The sequence below is a fragment of the Psammomys obesus genome, unplaced genomic scaffold (genome assembly GCF_907164565.1).
Source record: "Psammomys obesus unplaced genomic scaffold, mPsaObe1.curated_primary_1811, whole genome shotgun sequence".
Taxonomy (NCBI): Eukaryota; Metazoa; Chordata; class Mammalia; order Rodentia; family Muridae; genus Psammomys; species Psammomys obesus.
The window spans coordinates 48-12,001 of NW_026592179.1; the positions used below are offsets into that span (position 1 = coordinate 48).

At 41.0% G+C, this 11,954-nt stretch overlaps 1 protein-coding gene across 1 annotated transcript; it reads left to right on the forward strand.

Annotated features, from left to right (window-relative positions):
* Window positions 1–575: 575 nt before the first annotated feature.
* LOC129681169 (histone-lysine N-methyltransferase, H3 lysine-36 specific-like) lies at window positions 576–11,888 on the forward strand (the record flags this gene model as incomplete). Its single annotated transcript, XM_055613043.1, has 4 exons — window positions 576–692; window positions 2,355–2,496; window positions 6,470–6,576; window positions 10,626–11,888. Coding segments are annotated over 4 exons (648 nt in total), but the record flags the coding sequence as incomplete, so codon positions are not given.
* Window positions 11,889–11,954: the final 66 nt, after the last annotated feature.

Sequence of the window (11,954 nt, forward strand, 5' to 3'; positions counted from 1 at the left end):
TTCTGAGGCAGAGTTTCTCTGTGTAGCTTGGCTGTCATAAGCTCGCTTTGTGGAACAGGCTGGCTTCAAACTCACAGAGATTTGCCTGCCTCTGCTGGGATCACAGACATGCACTTGTTAAGGTTTCCAGGAAGCACAATAATTATAGCCAGGTTTGCTTAGATATTTACCATATATTTATCTTGTTTGCCAGCCCAAGAAAGTAATTTGTGAAAGCCAGGATCATGGGGTAGGGTGGAGAGTGCTGCGACATGTGGAGGGGGTAAGCAGGCTGAGCTCCAGGGAAGACGCCGTAGTTGAGAAACTGGTTCAGCCTGACTTGTTTCGTGTTGCTATTCTCAGTGACGTGCTGAGGGGCCTTGTGCCTTGTAGCCTGAGATTTTTCTGCTGGTGGGAGTGTGGAAGTGATTTTCTACCTTCAGTGACTCAGGCTTTATGAAAAATAAAATGCATAAAATCTACTTTGGATTAATCATCTACTTTGGAGTAATCATCCATAATTACTTTTTAAAATAAAAGTTGTATATGTAGACACTAATATACTTTTACCATTATGAGTGATTTCTTTTTTCTAGGGCGAGTTTGTGAATGAATATGTGGGCGAGCTAATAGACGAAGAGGAGTGCAGAGCTCGGATTCGTTATGCACAGGAACATGACATCACCAATTTCTACATGCTCACTCTAGACAAAGTAAGTAATGCAACTCGCTTTGTGTGTGAATGTGTGTTTAGCCTAGTCCCAAGTTCCAGTGTTTGTCATAGACCTGAGAGTGTTCTTGATCTTCATTCTGGAGGTAGGGTAATAGGCAATAGAGCTGTTCTTAGTACTCTTTATGAATGGTCTAGTATAAGTTGAGGTTTTTATGACATTAAAATGTATGAAAAGGCTGCAAAGGTTACAGATGGGTCTTTTCCCTGTCTTTTTTATAAACTAGAGGAGTAGTTTATTAATATTTAGATAGTATGTTCTGAGGATCCTGTAAAGCAGAGGTCCTCAACCTTCCTATTCTATGGTCCTTTAATACAGTTCCTCATGTTGTGGTCACCCCAAGCCATAAAATCACTTTCATTGCTACTTCAGGACTGGAAGTTTGTATTCTTATGAATCATAATGTAAACATCTGTGGGTTTTGATGATTGTTTGGGGTTGCAACCCACAGGTTGAGAACCGTGCTATAAGTCAGGTGCAGTGGTGCTGTGGTGCTTACCAGCACTCTGGTGGCAGAGGCAGACAGATCACTGAGAATTTGAGACCAGCCTCATCTACAGAGAGAGTCTAGACAGCCACAGCTACCCAGAAACCCTGTTTCCAAGAGAGAGCCATGATACAAATTGTAAAAACTCAAGAAATAAGTAATTTCCTGTTTTTGTTTGTTTGTTTTCTGAGAAAGAGTTTCTCTGGGTAGCCCTGGCTGTCCAGGAACTCGCCCTGTAGACCCGGCTGGCCCTAAACTCAGAGATTCACCTGCCTCTGCCTCCGCCTCCCAAGTGTTAAGATTAAACTGTAACACCCAGATTATTCTATTTTTTTTTTTTTTTATGTTTTTAGTGGTCATTGGAGTTCTATTTCATAATGCTTGAATATTAGATTACAGTAAACTTTTTTTATGCAGACAAGGTTTCTCTGTGTAAGAGCCCTGGCTGTCCTGGAGCTCAGCTTTGTAGACCAGGCTGGCATGAATTCACAGAGCTCTACCTGCCGCAGCCTCTCAGTGCTGGGGCTGAAGGCCTGAGCCACCACCAGCTTGTTATGTTACTTTATGCTTTGTTATTGCATGTTACTTACTTTCGGTTAGGGTATTGCAGTTGAATTTGAATCAGAACCTTACTAAAGTTACCTCAGTTGCCCTGGAAGTTGCCGTTGTCATGCTTAGACTCACACCTCTTGAGTGGCAGTTACCTTTACAAGTATTTCTTAAGTTACACTCTCATGTTTATGAGTCCTTTCAGCCAGAAATTCTGATGATGGTTTGGGAATAGGGAGTCAGCATAAGTATTTAAAATTCATTAAATGATTTCTAATGTGTCCCTGGCTTAAAAAGTTTCTAAATAGAAAATAGAATAAGCTGCTTCTTCTCTGGGGCAGTGGTTCTTAAACTTAGTGGATATCTGAATCTCCTAGGTGGGCTTGTCACACGTTGTCAAACCCACAGAGTTTAGTGCCCTCTTGAGTACACTGGAAGCATCATCTTCCAGGTGGAGTTGGTGGTGACAGTTCCTGGTCCACAGGGGACATGTGTGGGACCATATGATTTTAAAAGCAACCACTTCATCTTATTAGAGAGAACAGTCTAGTTTTCTGCACAGCAGAGTTCTCAAGAAATCTGACAAGTAGCTTTTCTTGGAATTTTAGGATCGGATTATTGATGCTGGTCCTAAGGGAAACTACGCTCGGTTCATGAACCACTGCTGCCAGCCTAACTGCGAAACCCAGAAGTGGAGTGTGAACGGAGACACCCGTGTGGGCCTTTTTGCTCTGAGTGACATTAAAGCAGGTGAGAACGAGTCTGGAGTTCATGGTTTTCACTTACCAACTGAAAATCTTCTCTGTCCTCCATTCGGAAAGAAATTCTCCCAATTCCCAAAGCTGCCTAGACAAGGGAAGACACCAGGTGGTGTCTAGTGTGGCGGTGACGCCCACCTTAAGCCCCAGGCCTGAGAGACTTTCCAGGTGGTACTTCGGGGTGGTTGCTTTGTTTTTTGTTTCCTTTTGTTTTTCAGGGTTTTTCCTTTCTTTTTGATCTCATAAAGTAGAGATGTAATTTATTATTTTAACCATCTTAGCTGTACAGTTCTAGGATAAACATCGTTGTACAACTGTTAACACCTATCCCAACTGAAACTGTTCCTACTCTCCTCTCCTCCAGTAACCCCCCTACTCAACATATTTTCTCTGAATTTGACTGAATTTTCTTTCTTTCTTTTTTTCTTTTCTTTCCTTTTGTTAGGGGAGGAGAGCGTTAGTGTTTGTTTGGGTTTTTTTTTTTTTGTTTGTTTGTTTTGTTTTTTAATGATTTACTTTTATTTTGAGTGCATTGGTGTTTTGCTTGCCTGAATGTCTGTGTGAGGGTTTGAGAGTTTCAGGTCCCCTGGAACTGCAGTTACAGGCAGTTGTGAGTTCTGGATGCTGGAACTGAACCCACTCCTCCAGGGTTTTTAACCACTGCCATTTCTTTAGCTCCAGTTAGTTTTTCTTATTGGGGAGCCCAGACTAACCATGAACTTTGCCTGCCTCTGCTGAAATTAAAGCATGAATCACTATCCTTAGCTTTGAAGGATCCTCATGTGAATAAAAATCCTATAATAGTCCTTTTGTTACCAGTTTCTTTTATTTAGCAAAATTTTTCTTTTATTTTAATTTGAGACAGGCTCTTACTTTGTAGCCTTGGCTGGCCTAGAATTTGTTATGTAGACCAGACTAGCCTTGAACTCATGGCTTCTACTTTCACCACTGAATTTCTTACCAGCTCCTAAGGTTATAAAAGGAAAAATTTCTGAGATACCTAAGAATTGGTGGTTTGACACTAATCAGCTCTATGGTGGTCATTGTCTGTAGGAGGGAGATGCATCCTCGTGAGTAAATCTGAGAGGAGTGAGTAGTTTCATAAGTATACCATCAGTCACATTTTTGTGGTGGCAATAACTGAGAACAACTTCTGGTCTGTGAAATGGGTATTCATTTGGGTCTAATGCTTGAACAATCACTCTGGTCACTTGTGTGGTAGCTTTTACATGTACAGAAAGTACATGATTTTCAAAATGAATTTTTCTAGGGCATGGTAGGAGAGGTTGTCAGGCAATTGATTATTGTCTTATTGTTTTTAAGATTTTTAAAAATTTTATGCATATATGTGTCTGTGTGTGGGGGTGCCGGTGTATCCAGAAGGGACACCATAGTTTGAAGAGCTACAGTTAGAGGCAGTGTGATCTGCTAGATACAGTGCTGGGAATTGAACTCAGGTCCTCTGAAAGAGCAGGAAGCACTGTTTTATTGATGTTTTGTTTTGTTTGAGATAGGGTTTCTCTGTGTTGCCTGGACTGGTATTCGAACTCACAGATATCTGCTTGCCTCTGCCTTCCTCATGCTGGGATCAAAGACGGGCACCACCAGGCCCAGCACGGTAAATACTTTTAACCACTGGCTCTTTGGTCCTCTATTGAATTTTAGGTGGTTGATTGGTGTTTTGTTTTTATTTTAAGACAGGGTCTCACTATGTCGTTCTGGCTGGCCTGAAACTTAGTATGTAGACTAACTATCCTTGAATTTGGAGGTGCGCCATGGCTCTGTCCTTCAGTGCTGGGACTGGAGATGCGGGCCACCGTGCCTGCACACTCAGGGATTCCTATGCTAGGCATTTGCTCCTGCACTGTTCAAGACCACTGTCCTCTGTTCATAATATTTTAAATGAGAATAGAATAAGTAGCGTCACCCATATTTGAGCCAGTAATTCTATGGGCAATGTGAGATGGGAGCGCAGCCATGCTGTTAACCTTGATTGGTCTTGGTTGTAGTGGGGTTTTGTTGTTGTTGTTTTCTTTGTTTGATGCCCCCCCCCCCTTCAACCTCTCAGTGAACTAAGTACAGATCATTTCTTATATCTACAACATGAATCTTAAGTATAAGTCACTTGGCTTTATATTTTGTTCAGCTAAAGAAATAAACTGTGACTTCTAGCATTTAATGAAAACCTATATTTCTTGGTACCCCTGTTGGGCAAGATGGCTAAGAAGGGAAAGGCACTTGCTGCCCAAGCCTGATGACCTGAGTTGGATTCCTAGAATCACATAGTGGAAAAAGAAACCACCTCAAGCATGCTGTCCACTGACCTCCACACATGCACACCCATATGCCTTTAACACACACACAGAGCAAATGCTTTAAAATCTTAAATAGAGTATCAGTCTGTAATTGTAATATTCCTAAAACTTCGTGAATTTGACTATGAATGATTAATCTTTTTTCTTTTGGTTTTTTTGAGACATTGTTTCTCTGTGTAGCCCTGGCTGTCCTGGAATCGATTTGTAGAGCAGGCTGGCCTTGAGCTATAGAGATCCGCCTGCCTCTGCCTCCTGAGCTGGGATTAAGGGCATGTGCCACTGTGCCCAGCTAAGTGATCAATCTTGCATGTTAGTACAAGCTAACATGCTGCTAACAAAGGCAGCCTGTTTGTACTCATAACATTCTCAGGTTTGTTAGGCCTACCTACTTTTGAGTTTGTGTGTTGGTGTGCTTAATTTCCTTTCAGTTCTGATTCAGTTGACTTATTTCTTTGTTTTATTGGTATTTATTATTGAGGCAGTGGTTGGAATTCAGCCCTCTTAACTTCTGGGACTAAGGGTTTGTGCTACCTTGCCCAGCTTGTACCTTAATGTGTGTCTATGATTTTGTTTTTTGTTGTTTTTCAGTTGTGGGGAGGCTGTGCTAGGGATAAACTCAGACTCTTTCACATACTAGGCAAGTGAGCTGTGCCCTCGTCTTGTACACAGGTCTTTAAATTTTACATATTGTTGTGGGTATTGTGTTGTGGTTCCTCAGTTGATTTATGATATGGTTTCTCCGTTTATAAAATGGGATGTTTGGCCTATGGCTATGGGGGAACATTCTTATCCAGAAGTGGACAAAGTAAAGGTGTTTCTCGGGTTCTCTGTTGGTGTGAGGCTTGCCTAGTCTACACAAGACAGCGTTGAGGAGTGAATGAAGCTACTCCAAGTTCAGATCCCCTAGCCATATTATGTCATAACTAGCACGTGTCACTCCATGATCTTACTTTCCTTACACTCTACTTGGCAGTGCAACACCTGTTCCCCGCAGCTGCCAGATAACTGGCAGATGTTCTTCAAATCTGCATTCCCCATACATGGCACACTGACAGGGGCTGCGGCGCCCACATGCCACAGTGAGCGTGTGCACATCAGAGGGCAGCGACTGGCACCTTTGTCTTGATCCGAGGCAGGATTTTTTCATTGTTTTTTTTTGTTGTTTACACGAAGCTGGCCCTGAGCTTCCAGGGAGTACACAGTCACTGCTCTTACTCAGCTTTCATGTGGGTTATATTTATTGTTGTTAGTGAGTTAGTGTGTTTTGAATCTAAATAGTTGGAAAATGATAAAAAAGTGAGAAGTAATACTTTAAATATAAGGATTAGTTTAAGTATCACTTATTAAGCTGCTTAAGTTTCTGAAGTTAGCTAATTAGTAACATAGAATTAATATTGTGTTCTCTTAAAATTTGTCTTACCTGGGTATGATGGTGCATGCCTTTAATCCCAGCACTCAGGAGGCAGAGGCAGGCTGTCAACATGGTCTACAGAATGAATTTCAGGTTATCCAGGACTACACAGAGAGACCCTGTTTCAAACATTATAAAAAAATAAAATAAAATTATTGTGTTAGAAGTTATTGTCATTTACAATCAATTAAGAAATAATATAGCTGTATATGTTAATATTTTTGTGGTCTCTTATACAGGCACTGAACTTACCTTCAATTACAACCTAGAGTGTCTTGGGAATGGAAAAACTGTGTGTAAATGTGGAGCTCCGAACTGCAGCGGCTTCTTGGGTGTGAGGCCAAAGGTACCACTTTCCAGACATTTATCTTAAGAACAACGGTATGTTTTTCCTGTACCGTTGTTAGGTACAGTGCTGGGGATAAGTCTTCATCTTAAGAGGAAGAAGGTATTGCTTTGATGGAAGTGACTCTCAGCATTGTCACTGACAGTTTCATAAATATTCTCATGATATGGTTAGTGTTGCTGCTGTGTTCTGAGCAGTTTGACTTAATAGTACTTTCCTAGCCAGAGGCAGAGGCGGCTATAAAATAAAAACATATGAAGTAGGTTTCTTCTTCCTGGTCTCAGCTCACTTCATACCTTCTATTCAGCTACTTAGACTTGCCATGTATGTGTCTTTTTTTTTTTTTTTTTTAGAGGTATTGGTAGAATTTACTACACTATAATACCAGAGCCAGAAACAGAATACTGAGCCGGGCATGGTGGTGCACACCTTTAATCCCAGCTCTCAGGGAGGCAGAGGCAGGTGGATCACTGAGTTCAAGGCCAGCCTGGTGTGCAAATCAACTTCAGGACAGCCAAGCTACACAGAGAAACCCTGTCTCGAAAAACCAAAACAGAAAAAGAAGAAAGAAACAGAATACTGGACTGATGCTGTAGTTCTGTGGTGGGATGCTTTCCTGGCCCATGCTAAAAGTCCTAGACCACCACCAAAATATACACAGAAAACTTAACCTCATTACTATAATATAGACATTACTGTGTCCTCCTGTGTTTATGCACATTTATCTGAGTTACGGTGCTGTAATTGTTAGGGAGATTTGTCATTTATGTCGTGTGTGCTTGTTTTGCCTTATATATGGATGCAATGCATTAAGTACCTAGAAAGATCACAAAGGGCCTTGGAGTTCATAGACCTGGAACTAGAAAGAGGTGTAAATATCCTTGTGGGCATTTGGCATCAGACCCAAGTCCTCTGGAAGAACAGTCCATGCTGCTGTTCACTCCCACCGCTTGTTCTCTTTAAAGAGTCTCCCACTGTGTTGTCCAGAGTAGCCTTGAACTGGAGAGTCTGTCCTCCAATCTCTGCCCCTATATGCTGGGATTACAGGTGTGCACCCTCATTCCTGACTGGGTTTTGGGGATTTGTGTCTTTGTTTCATTTTGTTTTGTGTTGTGTTTGTTTGTTTTGGGTGTTTTTGTTTTTGTTTTGTGGTATTTGTTTATTGGTGGTTTGTTTGCATTTTGTTTTATTAGGGTTTTTTTTTGTTTGGTTGGGTGGTTTAGTTTTTCAAGACAGGGTTTCTCTGTGTAGACTGGACTGGTAACCACCACCAAATGGCTGATGGTTTTCATTGAAAGTTTGTTTTGTTTTGTTTTGTTTTTGAGACATGATCTCACTGTTGTAGCTCTTGCTGTCCTGGAACTCACTGTGTAGACCAGGCTGTCTTCAAATTTACAAAGATCCACCTACCTCTGCCTCCCAAATGCTGAGATAAAAGGAGTGTGCCACCAAATAAAAGATTATTTGCTAATCTTTATCCTGCTTTTCTTAAATACTGTTTTAAATTTTCTTTGCTGTTATGTGTCTTTATCCTGCTTTTCTTTCTTTTTTCTTTTCTTTTGCAACAGGGTCTCCCTGTGTAGTATGGATGGCCTGAAACTTTTTCTGTAGACTAGGATAGCTAGCCTTGCTTCCTTAGTTCTGAACTATCATACTCAGCTTAACCATAGTTTTAGAGACAGTTTAAGTGTTTGTGTTATGGTCTGATACAATATCTTGATTTCTTCAAGATTTTTCTGTAACAGTGGTTGCAAAATCTCAAGCTGGTGTAAAAAAAGGCTACACAGTAATTCCGGTTGGATGTTTCTCATTTTGTTTGTAAAGCCCAATATTAAAAAGTGAAAAAAATGCAAATAAGAATTACATTGTTTTTAGTAAAATCTGTGAAAGTAAATAATACCCGATAATATTTTATCTTGTTAAATTAGGAAAATCTCTATATTACATTAGGTTTTGCTTAGTTGATTGCTAATTGGTGCTGTATTTCCCGAGTCACAATAATAATGGAATTTATCTCTTGGTTAATAGGGTCAATGACCTTTCATGTATGAAACAGTGTGAGTGAAGGAAAGAGCACAGTTTAGATGGAGAGAGCATTGTATCCTGTCAGAGTTGTAGGATTTTGGATTTTTGTTCTAGTTTGGTTTGGGTTCTTTGCCGGGGGAGGAGGATCTTGTTTTGGGTGTTTTGTTTTGTTGAAACAGGGTTTCTCTATGTAGCCGTGGCTGTCCTGGACTTGCTTTGTAGACAAGGCTGGCCTCAAACTCAGTGATCCTCCTGCCTCTGCCCCCCCAGTGCTGGGGTGTGCCACCGTGCCAGCCTAGGAGGGTTTTTTTTAATGAACCTTATTGCTGGGTAGACAAAGGCTTTATGAGAAGTTGTAGATATTAATTTAATTTGACCTAAAGATATACTGTTGGTAACAAAGACTGAAATGATCTCTGTCTTCCTAATGAATTGTTAGTGAAGTTTCTTGAATAAACTAATAACCATAAATGTACACATAGAAATCTTTAGTTAAGAAATTATCAAAACCTCAGAAATGTCACACAGTGGGTGGCCTTTAATATGAGTTTTTTAATATATAAATTTTTCTTTTTTTTTTTTTTTAAAGATGTATTTATTATTTATACAACATTCTGCCTGCACACCAGATCTTACTATAGATGGTTACAAGCCACCATGTAGTTGCTGGGAATTGAACTCAGGGCCTTTGGAAGAACAGTGAGTGTTCTTAACCTCTGAGCCATCTCTCCAGCCCTAATACAAGTTTTTTGTATTAATGAAAAGAAGTATTTTTCTCTTGCTTCATTCAAATTTAAAGACTATTATACAAGGGGCTGGAGAGGTCTCTCAGTGGTGAAGAGCACTGTCTGCTCTTCTAGAGGTCCTGAGTTCAATCCCCAGCACCCACTTGGTGGCTCACAACCATCTATAGTGAGATCTGATGCCCTCTTGTGGCCTGCACGTGCAGGTGTACAGGTGGATAAAGCACGCAAGTCTTAAGTACCTGGATGTGGTATTATATTCATGTAAACCTAGTGCTGGGGAAGTTGACACAGGATGATGGCAATTTTAAGGCCAGTCTGAGCTGTTTTCGAGACACTATCTTAAAAAAGAAAAAAAAAGGCAAAATAATAAAAGCCCGCAATATGGCTCAGTAGGTAAGGGTGCTTTCTGTCAAGCCTGATGACCTAAATTTAGTCTCCAAAGACCTAAAGGTATAAGTATGGAAGAGAGTCCTTCAAGCTGTCCCCTGACTTTCATGCACGTGCACACATACCATGGTACATTTTATTCTCACACACAGACACCTATGCACACATAATAAGTGGATGGAATTTTTTGTTTGTTTGTTTGTTTGTTTGTTTGTTTGTTTGTTTGTTTTTTAAAAGGACATGGTCATGCAAACCTGTGCATCAGAGGCAGGTGGATCTCTCTTTGAGTTTAAGCCAGCCTGGCCAGCATAGTAAATACCAGGATAGCCCAGCTACATAAAAGAGACCCTGTCTCAAAAACAAAACAACAAGAAACATTTTTATGAAAGAAGCACTAAAATCTACTGTGGTGAGGCTCTTTCACAGGGTAGAGCCAAATGAAAAGCATTTCCAGCGGTCAAAGCTTGACAGTTTGAACACTACAGAAAGTTAATGTGATGCTTGTGTTTAAAAGTGTGTTCTACTCTGTGTGTATATGTTTTGCTTTCATAAATGTTTGTACAGCACCTGCGTACCTGCTGCCAACATAGGCTAGGAGGGTATCTGAGCCCCTGGAATTGGAGCTACAAATGATTGTGAGCTACCACACCCCGTGTGATCACACCTGGGTCTCTGAAAAAGCAGCAGGGGCTCTGAATAGTTTTATTGTTAAGACTGCAGTTCATGCTAAAACGCCATGCTGCCTTCTGCATATTCTCTTCATCTTTACAGCAGTCTCTTGAGTGTTGTCTATTTCCAGAGGAAAAACTGAGGTTGGAAGGATAGTTATCTAGTCAAAATTACATACTGAGTTGTTGACAGGATGTTGACTAATCACTATCTGATCTCCAGAATCAACCCATTGTCACGGAAGAAAAGTCAAGGAAGTTCAAGAGGAAGCAACATGGAAAGCGCAGGAGCCAGGGTGAAGTCACAAAGGAAAGAGAGGACGAGTGTTTCAGCTGCGGGGATGCTGGTCAGCTCGTCTCCTGCAAGAAACCAGGCTGCCCAAAAGTTTACCATGCAGACTGTCTCAATCTGACCAAGCGGCCAGCAGGTTGGTGCCAAAGTCTATTCAGAGCACTCCTTCTGTGTAAGAATGTGCAGAATCTGATGCCACTTGCTTCAGTCTGAGAAAGAATGCTATTTGTGAGCACATGCCTACAGTCAAGAGGTCTGGTCCATGTTATTATTTTATTTACATTGGTGCTCTGCCTCCATCTATGCATATGTAATAGTGTCAGATCCCCTGGAACTGCAAGTTACAGACAGCTATGAACTGTGATGTGGGTGCTGGGATTTGAACCTGGGTCCTTGAAAGAGCAGCCAGTGTTCTTAACCACTGAGCCATCTCTCCAGCCCCCCTGGTCCATGTTCTTAATCTGGCAATAAGTGAAAACAAAGGCCTAGAATCTAAATTATAGGGCAGGAAACAGAAACTTGTTTTATTTCCATTTACATTCTTTTATCTTTCCAGCAACCGGTAAAGATTTGTTCTCTGTCTATGCATGTCTGTGAAGACTGAAATGACATGGTGTAGATAGTTGAAAGTACGGCGCTGAAAGACAGGCTTTTCTGACCCCCAGGGCACTACATGTTTCCTTTCCAGAGGAAGAGTGGGGGACGTAGACACTCAAATGTTTAACTCCGTGAAAAATGGCTGACGTGACAGCCTTTCACCGGTTTCTCTCAACCCTGCTGCAGGGCTCTCCTCTCTTGCAATGTAGGCTTTCTCTTTGTGGTTCCAGTGGCTGTGTCAGCTGACGCATGACAGCTGCTCAGGTAGATGAAGTACTCAGGAATTAAGTGTTAGGAGAAGTTGATATCCTTTGGGCAATGGCTTGGGTCTTAGGATTTTAGCCATTTGAACACGGTAGCTCTGTGAGAGACAAACAATAGATGTGTATGGAGCTGTTCTAGAGGGAAATCATTACACATAACAAATGCCTGCTTCTAAAATGAATAGAAAGTGAAGACCTTCGGAGGAGAAATTAGTGCAGTGTGTTTCTGAATTGGTTTTCTTTCAGTTTGTATAGTCCAGTCTTGATATCACAGAAAGTCAAGTAGAATGAGGGCAAGGCCATTACATTGAAATGTCAGAACTGGGAAGCAGAGATAGGGTTTTGTTTTTGGTTTTTTTTTTTGTTTGTTTGTTTGTTTGTTTGTTTTCAGAATTGTTTA